The 19410-nt window shown below is 38.5% G+C and overlaps 1 protein-coding gene across 2 annotated transcripts in view; it reads right to left on the bottom strand.

Annotated features, from left to right (window-relative positions):
• Window positions 1-19410, bottom strand: part of jag2b (jagged canonical Notch ligand 2b) — a 125308-nt gene that overhangs the window by 56966 nt on the left and 48932 nt on the right. For both annotated transcript variants that reach the window (XM_088324799.1, XM_088324800.1), the window contains exons 4-5: window positions 14933-15190; window positions 11954-12014 (exon numbers count right to left, since the gene is read on the bottom strand). In XM_088324799.1, the coding sequence (XP_088180925.1) occupies window positions 11954-12014; window positions 14933-15190 (319 nt within the window). The remainder of the gene's footprint in view (window positions 1-11953; window positions 12015-14932; window positions 15191-19410) is intronic.

The following is a 19410-nucleotide window of genomic DNA, read 5'->3' as shown; positions in this document are numbered from 1 at the left end:
CTTCACCAAAAATCCAAGCACTTTTCAACCCTTGAACACACAACATAAAACTCAAGCGTTGACACGAATTTTAAGCTCCCATACATATAAAGGTTAAAGGGACAGTGTGTATGATTTGACCACTCAGTGTCACTGTATTTGGTCAGGCAACTGAAAACAAGCGCTAAAAGTCACAAGAATTTGAACTACAAAGACTCAAAGTATCATCATTTTCCTTCGATTCGAAGAAATGCAATGGCAAAGCGAAGCCACCAGAGAGTAGTGTCGGCGTCATTTTTAAGCAGACTTGTGAAAAACGGCAACAATTTCAAGCATTTGCAAGCACTTCACCCAAAATCCAAGCACTATTCAGTCCTTTAAGTGTGGCATGCAGACTCTTGGGCACGACCCGTAGGGGGCGATGACACTTCATAGAACAATATGCTACAAACTATTGCCAGCTCCCGGCAAGAGGAGAAGAAATGCAATGGCAAAGCGAAGCCACCAGAGAGTAGTGTCAGCGTCATTTTTAAGCAGACTTGTGAAAAACGGCAACAATTTCAAGCATTTGCAAGCACTTGACCCAAAATCCAAGCACATTTCAGTCCTTTAGGTGATGACGCTTCATAGACCAATACGCTACAAACTATTACCAGCTGCCGGTAATTACAATAGAAGAAGAAATGCATAGCGAAGCCAAGCCACCAGGCGGCAGTGTCGGCTTCATTTTCAAGCAAACTTGTTGAGAAACACGGCAATAATTTTAAGCATTTACAAGAACCTCACTCGAAATCCAAGGACTTTTTCATTTTAAATGATTTCAAGCACCCGGACAAACCCTCTTTAGCATCTTCCATTTGGGTCAATGCATCCCGAGTACCCTGCCTGACTAATCTTAGACGTGCGTGACATTCCAGGGCAGGCGGGGTTAAGAATACATCCAGCAGGCACCCGTCTGGTCCGTGCTGGGGGGGATCTGCGGGGGGATTTGTTTTGTGGGTCTGCAAGAGAGGTCATAAACCCGCGGGATGAGAGTTTGTGGCCCCGTCTTAAAGTTTCAAGATTGTCGGTTGTTTTTCAGTGGATTTGCGCTTATATGATAGTTTTTTTCAATCATTTTCCATCATTTTTTGTTGTTTTCTGGTCATTTTTCAATCGTTTTCTGTTGATTTTCTTATGTATATTTTTTTAACTACCTTTTAGTACATTTTCGCACTATTTTTTTATTTTAAGTACTTTTTCATGCTATCTAATATTAATCATCAATTAACAAAAAGAAACATTTATTTTTTTCAACAAAACAAATGTACAATACATAAACATGCTCCCAAAGGAAGTAAGCTGAAGTGGAAGATTTTAAGATCCTATCCCTATTCAACATTTTCCTTCAAGGGAAAACATACAGACGCTCCCCTACTCACGAACATTCGAGTTATGAGAAACGGTAGATCCAAAAAAAAAAATTCTTGATGTCGAAAAATATCCTGTAAGTTAGATTTTGTATTGTGTGCACCTTTTTCCGAGTACCTGGCAGTACTGTAGTATTTCTTTTCGCCACTACCGGCGTGTGGCGCTGTGAGAACTTACCCAGCATTCACCCCGAAGAAGAAAAATGCTTCATCTTCCTAGTTCATGTCTTAACAACGTATACTGTATCTCCAGGGCTCTAAGAACCTTGACATTTTTATTGTTTAATATCTCGTGCATCCGTCCAATATGGTTGGTGTACAGTGTAAAGAAGAGGCGAAAGTGGAATAAGAAAGCTTGATGCGGTTGAAAAATGGTCAGAACCCATTTTTTCGGCCACTTTTTACCACGGAGGAGGAAGGCACCTAACTCTTGAAGCTCATCTTCCAAAAGTAAGTTAAACTCAACTTTATTTGTCTTTATAGAGCATATTATTTTATGAAAAGTTTATGTTTTTAGTACAAAACAATACAGATTACTTATACAAGCCTTAAACATACAAAATCTAGCACTGAATCCATTCAATACTGTTGGTGTAAAGTGTAAAGAAGAGGCGAAAGTGGAATAAGAAAGCTTGATGCGGTTGAGAAAATGGTCAGAACACATTTCACTTTTTTACCACGGCGGAGGACCTCTTGAAGCGCATCTTCCAAAAGTAAGTTAAACTTCACTTTATAGCGCATATTATTTTATTAAATGTTTAATTTTTTTAGTACAAAACAATACTGGTTACTAATACAAGCCTTAAACATACCTCTATAAACCTTAAAGGTACAAAATATAGCACTGAAGCGACTTACGAACAAGTTCAACTTACGATCGTTCGTAAGTAGGGCATCGTCTGTATTTAAAATTGAAAGAAGAAAACAACCATACCCCAGAAAGAAAAATGTTTATATCTTTGGTTTTTTTTTTCCAGGGCACTTTAATTTATGGGTAATTTTTCTGGTCTTTTTTTAAGGTTCATTTTTCATGGTTCATACTGCTTATATTCAAGACTTTTAAAGACTTGTTTTAATGTCGACCAAAAAAAAAAAACATTGGAACAAAAAAACACAAATAATTCTTGCGCACAATGCATCACGCTTCGTACTTTTTACCAGCCACTTCTCATTAAATGTAGTTAATAAACCTTTTTATATCAATCTTATTTACAATTTTAAGACTTTTTGAGACATTTTAATGCCAATTAAGGCCTTATTTTTAAAATAATTCAATGCTTTTTAAGACTTTTCAAGGATCCGCGGGAACCCTGTTGTTGGGTCATGTTTTTGTCATTTTTCTAGCAGCAAGAGGTAAAGACATGTGACATTATTATAACTGTTATGATGAATAATATCATAACATTTATTGGTATCCAAATAACGTAAGCGAGCAGAAGCCCTATACAGTCAATAGGATAGCTAATAATTAAGCTAATATTAAAACAACGACTATCATGTGGATTGTTGTTATTATCACTATCCACTATATGTCTATTCTTATTGCTATTATTGAACATTGTTATCATATAACTGTCACCATCAAATTATGAAAATCCATCACAATCGGGACCTACATTTATTAACGAAAAACTATGAGGTGAGGATGGTGAAAAACAAAGAAAAACTCAATCACATAGATATAAATCTTGAAAAGAACACAAAACAGACAAATACTGCACATCTCATAGTTAGGGCAGACAAGTGGGAGCTTGATCCTTAATGCTGAAGGCATCCTGCTCAAGCTCCCGTACCTTCTCTTGTTAATGCACAGTTCAGAACTCTGCTGGCTGGGGGCGGACCCCCTAAGGTAGCAGGTCCAAAGATACTTGTGTGACAAAAACACACACACACCGCAGAGCAGTCAGTTTCACCATGAGCACTCAAGAGTACTATGTTATCATAATAGATACTCTAATTATATAATATACTGAAAATGTATGGAGACAGCAATAATGATAATAAAAAAAGTGATGGTGATGATGAGAAGAGATTTTATAAGCATGTGCTTCTTCCTACTCCTTCTCGAACATGTACGTTAAAATTGTTTTGGTTTTTTTCAATTTGTCGTTTTGTTTTTGCTTTTTTCATGTTCGAAATGAAAGTTTCATTCATTCATTTATTCATTCATTCATTGAACTACACAACTGCTATATAAGGTCAACAAAAACATAGAATGATTTATGGATGATAAATCATTCATTCGGAAAGAGCGAAATTATAACTTAAAGGGCTGTAGTAAATTCATAATCCCAAAGGTGAGAACCACCAGGAAAAGTATGTGTGTTTCTGTGTGTGGAGTCAAACTTTGGAACAATTTACAAGACGAGATCAAACAATGTCCAACTATTCACTTGTTCAAATTTAAATACATAAAACATTACTGGTGGAATACAGAGATGAAGAAAATGGGGTATGAGTGGTGTGGGAGATTGGGAATAAGTGCGTCTAGTTAACTTTGTTATTGTTGCTATTCTTGTATCATAACTTTTATATTAATATCAATACAATTGTAGTTATATCATTGGTATATTTGGTGGGGAAGATGAAGGGGTGGGGAATATAAGCATTTGGTTCTTACTACCCCTTTTCGAACATGTTATGTAACATTATTTTGTTGTTGAGTTATTGTTTTTGTTCTGTTTTTATTTTGATGTTCGAATAAAGTTTTCATTCATTCATTCTATGATCGGAATGGTTCATGTTCACTGTTCCATTCATGTTAGGAAAGTTACAGAACTGTGAATACAGGAGATGGAACCGAGTTGAAACTATTGACATTTAACCATTTGTGATGGATTTCCCTATTTTATTATCTTGATTTTTTTTTTTTCATCTTATTTTTACAATATGGAATGAGTGAAAAACCCCGTTTGCTCCCAGTTTACAGCTCTGGAGCCCCCCCCAAGTAGATGGAGTTTGAGAACCCTGCAAATGGTGGGGGTGGGATGGGGGTGTACCGGGGGGGCGGGGGTGGCTCGGTGTGTTTACGGAGGCCGTGCACGCGCCTGCCGTCTCCTGACAACACCCGGCTATTCCGAGGTTGCGGTGTCGTCGAGACAGCTGTCTTGTCAATTGCTTTCCTATTTTGAGCCAGTGCTCCCGCAGACGGCACCGATGCAGGGGGGACTTTGAATGGATCTTAGTCTGAGGGGAGAGGCTAAAAATACTCCACGTGCTTTACTCCGCTCCATTTGATTCGATTTCATGCGTTAGGCAGCCAGCGACGGGAGTAATGTGATTACTTTTCTCGGTATAGAGTACTGTAACGCGTTATTGCTAATATCATTAGAGAAAATTTGCTTTAAATTATAGCTATTGAATCCAGAACCTGATTCGGTGGTGACCGATGAGGCTAGCAGGTAGTGCTCACGGCTTCCCAACCGGATCATAATAGCCTCATATTGTGCCTAGCATTCATTACGAAGGAGCAATAACTGTGTTCTCGTTTGCCCGCGTCCCTGCGTCCTAGACGCATCGTTTTTGCTGGGGACGCATTGTGTCAAAACAACGTGCGTCCCCGGGACGCAACGTTTTTGACACTAAATTGTCATGATTACCCGATTACTTTTTTTTTTTTAAACAAAGATTTACCGCACTCCAAACTTTTCGTCAGGCAGATCCGCCATTGTTGTTTTGGTCTCGCGCCGATCTCGGCAAACGAGATCTCGTTGCTTCGAGATGACGTCATTGTTTTGGTGGTTGTCGAGTGAAAGAGAAGTATGCCTCCGTAAAAACAGTTGGTATTACGTGCAAATCAACAAAAAAATTGTATTTTCTTCAGTGTCGGTAATAAGTCGAAACATAATACAGAAAGTGGTAACAACGGCAATAATTCCGGCACGAAAAAACGGCGGCGAAATTCTTCAGAAGACCGCAAAGGCAAAGAAAACACGTGTTTTGAAGCGAACGATTGGACGAGATATAAACAAAAATATACTCCTAGCAAGAAAAGGACTTTTCTGCCAAAATGGACTCTATCATATTCCAGGTTACGCTATGAGGAGGATGATAATGGAGGCTACATGTTCTGTGATGCGTGCACCCAGCGTGACAAAAAAAAACTGGATTGCATAAATCATTTCGCAATAAGAAATTTCAAAAAAGCACATTGGATCGGCACAACGACAATGAAAACCACAAATTAGCTATGGAAATTCCGTTGCTGCAGTTGGACCTTGAGAAGGCATTACAACTGTGGCGGGACAGCAAACCACAAAGAATATATGAACTGAAAAATCTGAAGTGATAACTGCTTTGTATTACCAATTAAGTGTGATGATTAAAACTGAATGAATATATAGATTTATATATTCATTTATATATTTGTCACCGATTTACAATTTCAACCTCGATAACACTAAATTTTGGGGACCCATAGATCTCTGTTGGGACCCATAGATTTTTGAGCATGCGTGTCCCCGGGACCCATCACTTTTCAGAGGTAAAATGAACACTGCAATACTCCAAACATATTCTACGTTTTGCTTTAAATTGTGGATTTTTCAGTTCATTGATCTGGGTAATGAAAAATAGTACAGACAATAAACAAGGCACGTGTTTGATTCTAACAAACTACGTTTTATTTACATGACAAGGAAACTTGGATCCCCCAAAAATATGGATCCCCTAAACTATGAATTTTTCAATACTGTGGGGATGAATAAAGTATCTATCTATCAATCTATCTAATAGGTCTAATCCGGAACAAAGATGCCTGGTTGACCCAAAAAATACGCTTTCAAAGACCACGCACAGTCAGAACGCTCAACTCCACATATAAACATCCATTTGGTTTGATTTTTTAAAACTTTTTACCAGATTTTAGGCGTTTTTTTATACTTCTTTAGATATGTTTAAAATTAGATTTACTCTAAAAATGCCAATTGTATTACTATAGTGCAAGCACAGCTCAGAATACATATAATTGAGTTGATTTGTCATCCTTTTTAGCCTTGAAATTTTAAATAGACCAAAAGTTGATTCTGCTCAGTAAGTGTCCTTTGAGTAGTAGAGCCTACTTGATTAATCTTAATTGAGAAAAGCCAACCGAAAAATAATATATTTAAGATCCTTTTTAGCCTAGAAATTTAAATTCGACTAAAAGTTGATTTCCCTCAATATGTGTTCTTTGAGAAGTAGAGTCTACTTGATCTTAATTGAGTAAAGCTGATTGAAAAAAATATAACTGATTGGATTTAACTAACCTTTTAGCCTTAAAATTGTAAATGGATCAAAAGTTGATTCTGCTCCATATGTGTCCTTTGAGCAGTTGACTCTCCTCGATTAATTTTAATTGAGAAAAGCTAACTGAAAAAATATAACTGAATGAATTTAACATCCCTTTTAGCCGTGAAATTTTAAATAGACCAAAAGTTGATTTCCCTCTATATGTGTCCTTTAAGTAGTATAGTCTAATCGATTAATCTTAATTGAGAAAAGCCAACTGAAAAAATATAACTGAATTAATTTAACATCCCTTTTAGCCGTGAAATTTTAAATATACCAAATGTTGATTTCCCTCAATATGTGTCCTTTGAGTAGTAGAGTCTAATTGATTAATCTTAAATGAGAAAAGCCAACCAAAAAATATATAATTTAGTGAATTGAACATCCTTTTTAGCCTGGAAGTTTTAAATGGAACAAAAGTTGATTCCTCTCAATATGTGCCCTATGAGTTGTCGAGTTTACCTGAATAATCTAAAGTGAGAAAAGCCGATTGAAAAAATATAACCAATTTAATTCAACAAACCTTTTAGCCTTAAAATTGTAAATGGATCAAAAGTTGATTCCGCTCCATATGTGTCCTTTGAGTAGTTGACTCTCCTCGATAAATTTTAATTGAGAAAAGCCAACTGAAAAAACAACTGAATGAATTTAACACCCCTTTAAGCCTAGAAATCTTAAATAGACCAAAAGTTGATTTCCCTCAATATGTGTCCTTTGAGTAGTAGAGTCTAATTGATTCATCTTAATTGAGAAAAGCCGATTGAAAAAATATAACTGATTTAATTCAACAAACTTGTTTGCCTTAACATTTTAAATAGATCAAAAGTTGATTCCCCTCCATATGTGTCCTTTGAGTAGTAGAGTCTACTCGATTATCTGTAATTGAGAAAAGTCAACTGAAAAAAATATATCTGAATGAATTTAACGTCCCTTTAAGCCTAGAAATCTTAAGTAGACCAAACGTTGATTTCCCCCAATTAGTGTCCTTTGAGTAGTAGAGTCTACTTGATTCATCTTAATTGAGAAAAGCTAACCAAAAAAATATAATTGAGTCAATTGAAGTTCCATCTCTTCAGTGTACATCTTTTGGATTATTTGACTTTGTCCCCTAGTCCACTGGAGTGCTGATAGTTCGGAAGACAAAGTGCAGAAAAAAAATAGGCCAGCTTTTACTGGAAATGTAATTGCAACTCTCGGTTGTGGGTCTCAACAGACATTGCTGGATCCAATCTAGGTTGCAAAAAATCACTGTTGCCCCCCTCTTATCCCCCTTTTCCTGTGTCCTCAGGGCATGCCGAGCCTATGAATAATACTGTATGACACGAGGCCTTCGTAAACCCCACAAAATGGACGAAATCAAAGCAATTGAAGGGCCAATGGAGGATTTATTGCCGTATTTCTGTGACCCTGGGCTTCAATAATTCATAGCAGAGCAGGAAGAATTTCAACTGCTGCTCTTCCAGATTGTATTACTTTTCCTGACATTTCAGGTCAAAGCCATTTTAAGATTAGGAGAGATAAAAACTCAGACGACTAGGCAAGGGTGTGTACGTATAGGAGGACAAAACAATGCTATAATTGAAGGTATCTGCTAGAAATTGACCAAAACTCAGCCCATATTTGTTTTTTTGTTATTAGTCTGACTGGCAAAACCCAATCCACCTAAAACAGTTTTAATACGGTGCAGAACGCGCACCAGTCTTATGAAGCTGGAGGACAAAACAATGCTATAAATAAAGGTATCAGTTAGTAATCGACCGAAATTCAGCCCATATCTGCCTTTTATTATTTTTACTGGCGAAAAACAATCCACTTAAGACAGTTTTAATACGGTGCAGAACGCGCACCAGTCTTATGAAGCTGGAGGACAAAACAATGCTATAATTAAAGGTATCAGCTAGTAATCGACCGAAATTCAGCCCAGATCTGCCTTTTATTATTTTTACTGGCGAAAAACAATCCACTTAAAACAGTTTTAATACGGTGCACCCAGTTTGATATACATTTCTAAAATAGCAACATAGCAAGATGACTTGTTAAATGGCCAAAATGGTAGCTTGATAGTTGGCTAGAAAGAGAAACAGGTAAAAAGAACTGAAAGAAAGCTAGCTAAATATATAAAAATCCATCTACACCAGATAAAAATCTAAAAAAAAAAAGCTAGAGAGCTAGCCAGAAAGACAGCCAGGATTATGCCTAAAACGGGCAAAAAGTCAAATGTTAGCTAGATAGCATGCAAAAATATAACAATCTAGCTACTAGATAGGTTGATAAAACGCTAAAAAGGTAGAAAGTTAACTAGCCACAAAGCTAAAAAGGTAGCTCGATAGCTGGCTAAAAAAACAATTTGAAATTTAGTCTGTTGTATCGACTGTAAAATAAATTTAAAAAATACATTTGTTCGTTCAATACAGTGAATAAAATTAGTATTTGAACAACATACTATTTTGCCATTTCTCCAAGTTAGAAATCATGGAGGGGTCTGAAATTTCCATCGTAGGTGCATGTCTACTGTGAGAGAGATAAACTAAAAAGAAAGAAAAAGTCATGCATTGAGATTCCTGGATTTAACGATTTATTTGTGCAATATAGCTGCAAATAAGTATTTGAACACCTGAGAAAATGAATGTTTATATTTGGTACAGTAGCCTTTGTTGACTAATACATAGGTCAAACGTTTCCTGTAGTCTTTCACCAGGTTTTTGGATATCTCTTTGGTCTTCGCCATGTTACAAGTTCAAGTTTTACTGATCGTGTGGGGTGGACAGGTGTCTTTATGCAGCTAAAGACCTCAAACAGGTACATCTGATTCAGGATGCTACATGGAGTGCAGGTGGACTTCTAATGGACGGACTAACCGGCCTTTTCAGAGTCAGAATTCTAGATGATATACAGGTGTTCAAATACTTATTTGCAGCTATATCACACAAATAAATCGTTAAAAAAAGTCATGCATTGCGAGTTCTGGATTTTTCTTTTTAATTTATCTCTCTCACAGTGGACATCCACCTGCGATGAAAATTGCAGACCCCTCCATGATTTTCAAATGAGAGAATTAGCAAAATAGCAGGGTGTTAGAATACTCATTTTCTTCACTGTAGATGAATAAATTCTCATTCTACTCTTTTAATCCATTGCTTGAAAATATTTATGAATACTTGATTTATTCATTTTTTGTCCATGAAGCCTGTGAACTGGAATTTATTTGAATTTCTAACAACTTATGTTATTACCAGGTTATTTGTGAAATAGGTTTAAACAGTCAACCAATCAAAACACATTTTCTCGGAAATATCAATTACCCAGCTCTGTAGAGCTATTTTCAGAACAGGTCCGCGGGCACCTCACCAGTCCTTAGGGGAACTCTGGTGCCCGCAGGCCCTACGTTGGAGACCCATGGTATAGCTTATAAATCTGATTGGCTTGCAGACAGAAAGTCTATTAGAAGTGATCCAATGTAGTCCCGTACAAACACACAGTGTTGTATACTTGTATAATGAATCCCAGGTAACAATCATGCCTAACCTGCAGAAGAATGAGTCTCACATAGTTGGACATGTTGCGTATACAGTATGTACTTTGAATTTTGAGAAGCGCTTTGCAGACCGAGTAGCTTCCCGGCGATTCCCGGCACGTTCAAAGCATCAGCTTAACTGACAAACCTCGTCTTGGGATGGAAAGATTCAGAAAAAAAAGAAAAAGAAAACTGAAAAACTGCTGGGCATTCTCTGTATGTTTTGGACAGCCTAGAAATACTTGCGAAAAGGTGCTGCGAGAGGTGTACCGAAAGAAGTAAAGGAAACCAAGACAAGACTTAGTCAGTCCAGGCTTAAGCTATTTTTTTGGGTGTTAATTGTTTTGAGGACTACACGCAACTTAAGTACGATTATACGAAATCCAAACTAAAGCTGTCCAATCTCATTTTTTTCTTTTATACTTAACAGCAACGTTAATGTCACAAACTTTTTGTACAATAGTGATACGTTTATTCCCTTTTAAATATTGGAACACCAGCAAGGGAGATAGCATAGAATGCCAGTTTGTTATTTTGACTATTACACCTCACTGTGGTTATTTTGACTATTGTGCGCTGTCTACATTGTTGTCACCGTTAGCCAATAATATAGCTAGCTCGGGATTTTTTGCTGTAAACTCAACTAACTTTATGTATAATAGTGATACGTTTATTCTCTTTTAAATATTGGGACACCAGCAAAGGAAATTGCATAGGATGCCAGTTTATTGTTTTGACTATTGTGCACTGTTTACATCATTCTCACCTTTAGCCAATAATGTTACAAGCTCAGGATTGTCTATACTCAACTGACACGGTACTGTTATTAACTTTCTGTACAATGGTGATAAGCTTGTTCTCTTTTAAATATTGGGACACCGGAAAAGGAGACTGCATAGGATTCCAGTTTATTGTTTTGACTATTGTGCACTGTTTACATAATTATCACCTTTAGCCAATAATGTTACTAGCTCAGGATTTGTCCATACTCAACTGACACAGTACTGTCATTAACTTTCTGTAGAATAGTGATAAGTTTGTCCTCTTTAAAATATTGTGACACCAGCAAAAGAGATTGCATAGGATGTCAGTTTATTGTTTTGACTATTGTGCACTGTTTACATCATTATCACCTTAGTCAATAATGTTACTAGCTCAGGATTTGTCCATACTCAACCGACACAGTACTGTCATTAACTTTCTGAACAATAGTGGGAAGTTTGTTCACTTTTAAAATATTGGGACACCTGAAAAGGAGATTGCATAGGATTCCAGTTTTTTGTTTTGACTATTGTGCACTGTTTACATCATTATCACCTTTAGCCACTAATGTTACTAGCTCAGAATTGTCTATACTCAACTGACACAGTCATTAACTTTCTGTACAATAGTGATAAGCTTGTTGTCTTTTAAATATTGGGACACCTGAAAAGGAGATTGTATAGGAGGCTAGTTTGTTATTTTGACTATTACACCTCCCTGTTATTCATTATTTCGACTATTTTGTAGAGTGTACATCATTGTCACCATAGACCAATAATGTTGCTAGCTCAGGCTTGTTCATTTTGAATATTGTACCCCAGTTTTCCATTATTTTGACTGATATGCATCGTTCACATCATTGTCCTTTTGATTTGCACACTTTGGAGATTAAACCTAGGAATTTGGCATTGTGATAGTTCTTCCCTCTTCTACTAGCAAATTCAAGCTCAATTCATTTCAAGCGTCTGATAAACTATAAACTTATCAAATAGCAACATTTGCTAACATTTGCACGTCTTACCTGCATTCGCCTGGAACATCGCAACCACCATGTAGTGGATCACAACCGTGTTTGCAGATCGCTAAAAGAAAAAGGGGATAAAAGAATGATAAAACGCAAAGGTTAGAAAATACTGTAAAAGCAAAATTGTTGAAAATATGCCGGGCAATTTTAGGCCGGGGTACAGATTTGAGGCCGAAATGCTAAACAATGATTAGCTTAAGAAAAGGCCAACTACATTCACACGGAGAGTGGAATACAGACGCTCCCCTACTTACGATCATTCGAGTGACGAAAAACGGTAGATACGAAAAAAAGAAATTGGGATGTCGAAAAATAGTTCGGTATTGCTGTAAGTTGGATTTTGTGTTGTGCACCGAGTAGAGGACAGTACTGTAGTGCTTCTTTCCGTCACTACCGGCGTGTGGCGCTGTGAGAGGTCACCCAGCATCCACCCCGAAGAAGAAATCAGTCTTCCTCTTCCTAGTTTGTGTGTTAACAGTCTATACTGTATCTCCAGCATGCTAAGAACTTTGACATTTTTATTGTTTAATATCTTGTGCGTCTGTTTACTATGGTTGGTGTAAAATGTGAAGAAGAGGCGAGCCGTTTCATTTGAAACGAAAGTGGAATAAGAAAGCTTAATGCGGTTGAGAAGATGGTCGCAACGCTTTTCTTTCGGCCAGTTTTTACCACGGAGGAGGAAGTCGCCTAACTCTTGAAGCTCATCAAAAATCGGCTATGCTTTATCCTCATGCATTGCCACAGCATCTGATCGATCCTCAGTTTTGTTATATAGAAGAAGAACATCCAAAATATTTTTATAAGCCCCTAACTTGACCCCACTGCCTATTTTTTAAACCCACTCAAGAAGTTTGCCCAGTCCTTCTATATTATAGAATGTGTAGTCCATTAAATAATGGATAATGCAAGCAAGCTCTGTCTGTCTGTCTTCCTTCTTTAAACACCCTCTCCTCGTACCTTTGTACCCTTTCTTCTCAGGTCTAGGGGGAGAGGGAGGTTGGTATCATGTAGCCGGTCTCTAATTAACTTGAAAGAAGCAACTAGTTAAGTGCTCTGTGCAAAGAGACAAAAATGCTGCAGCTGCTAACTACCCCCCTCAAAAAACAGAGGGCAAGGGGACTCATTACCGATGATGAACAATCTTTGAGCTTCTAGAACAGAGGGGTGGGCAAACTCTCCGAGTCGCAGGCCAAATTGAGTTCGACAAATAATGGCCAGGATTGTTTTATTTTATTTTTGGGGTTTCTGACGATACTCTTACGTGAAGAAACGAATATCCTTTTTTTTCTAAAATGAATTGAAGAATGGATACACATGCAGACAATTACATCTACATTTCAGGTTTTGTTTTGTGTTATTTATCTATTGGACCGTTTTATCAAATTGGTTTTGAAAAGCAGAAATAAAGTCATATGTTATGCTGCCTTTTCAAGCAACATGCGATAAAAAAACTCAAAACGCAAGTGTTTTTCTTAGGCATGATACTTGATAAACATCTTGATAAACGAAATATATCATTAAAAGTTCCAAATACAGAAAAACGCACACCAAAAATGACAACATTTACATTACTGCCCGCCCCAGCTCCATCGGGAGCAGAGCTTTCAGACGCTCTGCCCCCCAGCTCTGGAACTCATTGCCGCCTGACCTCCGAAATTCCGCGACCCTGTCCGCCTTCATATGACTCAAAACTCACCACTTCAGAATTGCCTATTCTTGAAAATCTGCTTCACGCACTGCCCCTTTTAACTTTAATAGGTTTTATCGGCTATTTATGACTTGCGTATTTTACTCTTCGTCCATTGTTGTGTCCTACTCATATGTTCAGCGACCTTGGGTGTCCTGAAAGGCGCTTCGAAATACAATTCAGTATTATTCATATTACTTAAATACAGGCAATGCACTACAGAATGTTTTAGGAAATTAAAAATGTTACGGAGGAGGGGGCCACAAGGGGACAGTAGAGACACAAGTAGCACAAAACAGTAACATTTATAATATATAGTATGTTCTAACTATTTGTCCAAAGGACAATATCAGTGGACACACTTTCTTCTATTTATTTCAATATGTGTCCATTTTAAGGCAGTTTTAGGGGGTTAGCTTTTATGCAATGAAGGCTTATAACAGAAATACCATGAATTACGAACTAGAGTGCAGCTGATTAAAAGCAGCATGCTCAAACTTAAGAACACTATTCAATTTGGTCTCTCTTCTTCCATTCAAATTGGACCGGATTTTAAACAGCCATAGGAAGGAACTCAATTTTTTTAGTTCGACTCCCGAGTTGTTTATGTCACGTGTTTTTGGACAAAAGATGAGCGCGTATTTACTATTGCATCAAAAGAAAACGCGAATGAGAGCAAATTCGCCTAAAATGTGACAAAACTTTGATTCGCCGGCGGAGTTAAAACTCCAACTCGGACAATTCTTGTTTGCCAAACACTCCATCACTCAAAAAAAAAACGCATTGTCTTGCGATTACACAATCACACTGCGGCACATCACATTATCGATTACATATATCGTGTTGCCCGAGCGGCAACCGCGAATAAAAACACAAAAAGATTAAATCAACATCTGGGTTGCAATCTGGCACTATTCTCCACATTATGGTTGCCCCGGCGCAGTCTTCACGAAAAATAAAGATCACATTTTACGTGATGCAGCCCTTATTTGGGTTTCTTTTGTCGATGTCGTAAAAATGTGCACTAGGCTTAAAATATAATGAATGGACGTGAATTAGTTGTTTTCAGGCCTGCGGCTTCAACATGGGTGCGTCTCGTACATGGACAAAATTGTGTTTCTTAAAATTGAGTTAATCACGTGCACTTTGTAGTACAGAATTTCCGGTACTTTTTAAATGAAGTAACTAGTAACTGTATCCAATTTCACAATAACATGCCCAACAATCCTCAATAATATTGAAAACCTGTGTTTATGCATCTATTACGATACACATATACTGTAGCTCACCTGTGTTACAGTTGGGCCCCGCCCAGCCGTCCAGGCAAACTTGATCGCCAGACTTATCACAGCGATAGTGTCCAAAGTAGTCGTCGCGGGGAACGCAAAGTTTATTGCATTTGTTGCTGTAGTAATTCTCGTCACATTGCACCCGGGTGCGGTAAACCATGCGGGCAACGGTTCCGATGTAAGGCACAGTTGTCCACGGGTCCCCGGGGTTTGCTGTCCCAGTGTGAGCGCTCCGGTCGATCAAGTGCTCGGCTTCACCTGAAACGAAGAACACTTGTGTTATTAGCAACCGTGTCAAAATGACAGTCTCTCAATATGAGTTTATTACAGTTTATCAATACAAATATGGTCGGGTGGATGGGGAAGGATCGAACCATATGACGCAGAGGGGGTAAACCAATGCATGCTGTCGGGCCTCTATGCTGATGAAAGGTTGCATGGCACAGTAACATTACATCATAGGCGCCGCCGTGAGTAGCAGCCCTTCCAGCAGCTCTGTGTTATTTTACTCTTTTTGTGATTTATGTCTGCTTCTATCTTCTGTGTATTTCGTCCCATTTGACAACTACACTTTGGATTACTTTCTATCCTATGGTTATGGGTTTTAACGCACAAAAATGCGTTTATTCGAGGAATCAACTCCTTGCCCTGAAGAATTCTAGTGCCGGCGTGATGAGGGGGCCCTATCGTGGATGCAGAGCCTGAGCTAAGGCTAAGCGGATAGCAGCGTTATAAGCCTTCGGTACCGTCCGTAATCATGGTAAATGTGAACTCTCTACCAATTAAGACCAACGAACTGGCTGTGCTGGTGAAAAGCGTACAGGGAGTACAGTTTGCTGTGTTTCACGGAAACGTGGCTCACGTCTAGCATCCCGGACGCTAACATGGAGCTACCCGGCTTCAGCGCTGTTGGGGCAAACAGACACACAAAAGCCTGCGGGAAGTGGAGAGGAAGTGGACTCACTATCCACGTGAACATGAGGTGGTGTAACCCTGGGCACAAAGATTTCCATCTGCTGCAGGGACGTCGAACTTTTGGCCTAGAGTGTGACGTCATCCACTGCGCTGTTGCTAAACTACAAACACAGCACCCCGAGGCCATCCTGTTAATCTGTTAATAAACAACAAAAGGATGCTGCTCGAAGCATCTATCTATCTAACTCTTTCCTTGTTTTGCTGTGGGCTTAATGTTAGGTGTCAGGTTGGAAAGAGCAAAGTGGAATGAATGTTTGGTGAATGTGAGTTCTTGACTCTAGCCACCTCCTGTTAGGGGGATATGGCTTTGCTATTTAGATAGCTAGATCAATAGTAGCGCTTGCAATAAGTGCCAATTTCGTGGTGAACTAGTCACAGACTATTGTAATGATTAGTCGAAAAATCGGATGATTCCTTGTATTTTTCTTAAATTTAGCATCAAGTTCATATAATTATGTGTAAAATGATTATAAACACATCCTTAAATAAACCGTGTTTTTTGTAGGGCAAGAGCGACTCGTAATAAATTAAAACCAAGTAAACATTTTTTAGCCCTGTAAGCCAGGGGTTGGACACCTTAACTCATGCAAATCTCAACAGTAACAGTAAAGCTGACGTGGCACAATTACCATTGATGGTTCGGTCCTGTATATAAAGAGCCTACTCTCCAGTACAGTTTGCAGTCAAGGTGTCACACCAATAGACACCGTTTTGGCTGTACGTCGCTAAGGAAAATTAGCACATTAAATAATCCATGTTCACTGTTGAGACACTTGAAACGAAATGATCTGCATTTATATAGCGCTTTTCAAGTCAATGAAAACTTCCCAAAGCGCTTTACAATGTGCTTCACATTTCCCAAGAGCGGCCGTGCAGCCATGTAAGGCGCTAACCTGCTTATTGGGGGCATTAGGGGTTCAGTGTCTTACCCAAGGACACTTCGACATGTAACACGAAGGAGCCGGGATTCGAACTGCGATCTCTTGATCCCAAGCCGAGTGTTCTACGTCCTGAGCTACTGCCGCCAAAAAACCCACAGAAAAACTGTAATCAGCCAGAAACTCTAGCCAAGCATACAATGCAATTTAACTAGGTGAACGGTAGTGGTGGACGGAGCTATGCACACGGCGCACTTCTGTCTTCCTAGTGTCGTCTGCACCAAATCACATGTCTTTTTGTATGTCAGCTATATCGCTGGTTAAGACTTTCTGATGCCTTTAAACATCAAATTTAAGACCAAGTTGTCAAAAAAAACACAATTGAAACAAACAAAACCAAAAATTAAAGGGACACTTTCCCATAGTCTAAAGTTAACGTCTCTGGACGAAGTAGCTTTGTGTATTGTGGGTAGAACTGAGACATGTGTCTGCTCTGTAAGGCCCGACTGAAACTACATCACCGTTTTGATAGTTCCAATATTGATACCACGCGGTGTTGCAACAAACTTAATTGGTGAATCATTTAAAAAAGACAATTGATAAGTATTTTTAGTTAAAACAAACATAACAAAATAAATGTGTTCACATTTTCAAGCCTTTTGAAAATTTTATCAAAAGCCATTTTATGCCAATGAAGGCCTTATTTTTGGAATAATGAATTCAATTCCTTTCAAGACTTTTCAAGGATCCGTGGGAACCTTAGGATAAGTCTCCAGGCCCAGGTACCTGGTCAATTAACAAATCCGACAGAGAGAACTAAGCCAACCATAGTTACGGTATTCACGTATCACACGCCGATCGAACAGGGCGGACGAAACAACAGCGAGTGACTCTTTAGTCGCTATTCCTAATAACATAGCCGTATTATTTCACTCTATTATGCCAACTTATGACAAAAGACAGTAAAAAAGGGTCTCAGTTATTATATCGAGAATAATATTCAAGGCATCAAGGTGTCCAAAGACGCTCATACCCTGGTAATGTTATGAGTTGAACGTGAGGGTGTCCGCATGCCTTTATCCATTTCAAACACTTCTCAAAATTAGTTTGTGGCTGAGGGAAAGGGACGAACCTCACCACTACGGATCGTTCCAGATACCTCTGATCAGCGTTACAAGTGCCCCAGACAAATTGTCGGACCGTTTTTGATACAAAACACTACTTACAAATGTTTCAGGTCTCCAAGAACAAAATTCATAAGTAGAGGTACCGCTGTGTGAACCATGTGTGATACAAAGATGGACAACCTAAATCGGCAGCCATCGGCTGTCGTCACATTCGGATTGGCTGAGAACAAAGAGTGTCGAATCTATTAATGTTTTAAACCCAATGCGACCAGTGACTCAAAAAGTCTGCCCGAGACTCACAAAGTTAGAGGTTTGACAATAGGTTATATTGTGCAGAAGTCTGGGGCAATAGTTACAAAAGTACACTACAGCCCCTTTTTATCCTCCAAAAACATGCAATTTGAACCATACACAGGGTAGGATATCGAGATCATACTCCTATTTTATTCCCGCAGTCCAAATTATTAAAATTGGATGATTTAATAAAATGTTTCACTGCACAACTGCAACAAAAACATAGTGCCAGAAAACATCCATAAATTATTCACTCGGAAAGAGGGAAATTATAATTTAAGGGGCTGTAGTGAATTCACAATCCCAAAGGTGAGAACCACCAGGAAAAGTATGTGTGTGTCTGTGTGTGGAGTCAAGCTTTGGAACAATTTACAAGACGAGATCAAACAATGTCCAACTATTCACTTGTTCAAATTTAAATACAAAAAAGCATTATTGGCGGAATACAGAGATGAAGAAAATGGGATATAAGTGATACGAGAGATTGGGAATTGTGCGTCTAGTTAACTTTATGTTATTGTTGATATTCTTATATCATAACTGTTATTATTGATATCATTACAATTGTTGTTATATAATTGGTATATTTGGTGAGGAAGATGAAGGGGTAGGTAATATAAGCATTTGCTTCTTACTACTCCTTTACGAACCTATAATGTAACCTAATTTTGTTGAGTTATTGTTTTGGTTCTTTTTTTATTTTGATGTTCAAATAAAGTTTTCATTCATTCATATACAGCAATACCAAAATGTTTTTTCTCACGGTTCCCATTCCGCCAAGATCCGTTATCAGCTCGCGCCTACAATCCATGAACAAATTTGTCTCACTGTAGATCTCACAATAGCACGTATTCTCCACAAAAGAAAGCTGTTAATCACAATGCGATTGCGTCGGGTCAACAGTCTCAGTGGAAGTGGAGGGCCTGCCATTTCCTTTCCTGCATAGCTCTGAGCCTCGCCGCACTTAAGTCACTTTTGAAGTGAGCAGGCACTCGCAAGCACGTTTTCCTCTGCTGGGGACCGACACAATGTCGGACAGAATCAAGCAACAATAACAAATAGAAGGCTCGGCGCTGGCCAGATGGAGAACAATGGTCTCCGGGCAGGGCAGGCCCGGCTGCCTCGGTGTCTAAACAGCCGGCCCGGCCTGCCGGTCCGCTCAGCTTCCTGCTCGATAAACACAAGGAAAACTGCATTTCCTGAG

The sequence above is a fragment of the Urocampus carinirostris genome, chromosome 20 (genome assembly GCF_059441175.1).
Source record: "Urocampus carinirostris isolate Australia breed hairy pipefish chromosome 20, RoL_Ucar_1.0, whole genome shotgun sequence".
NCBI classification, from domain to species: domain Eukaryota; kingdom Metazoa; phylum Chordata; class Actinopteri; order Syngnathiformes; family Syngnathidae; genus Urocampus; species Urocampus carinirostris.
This window is presented reverse-complemented; position numbering and strand designations above follow the sequence as displayed.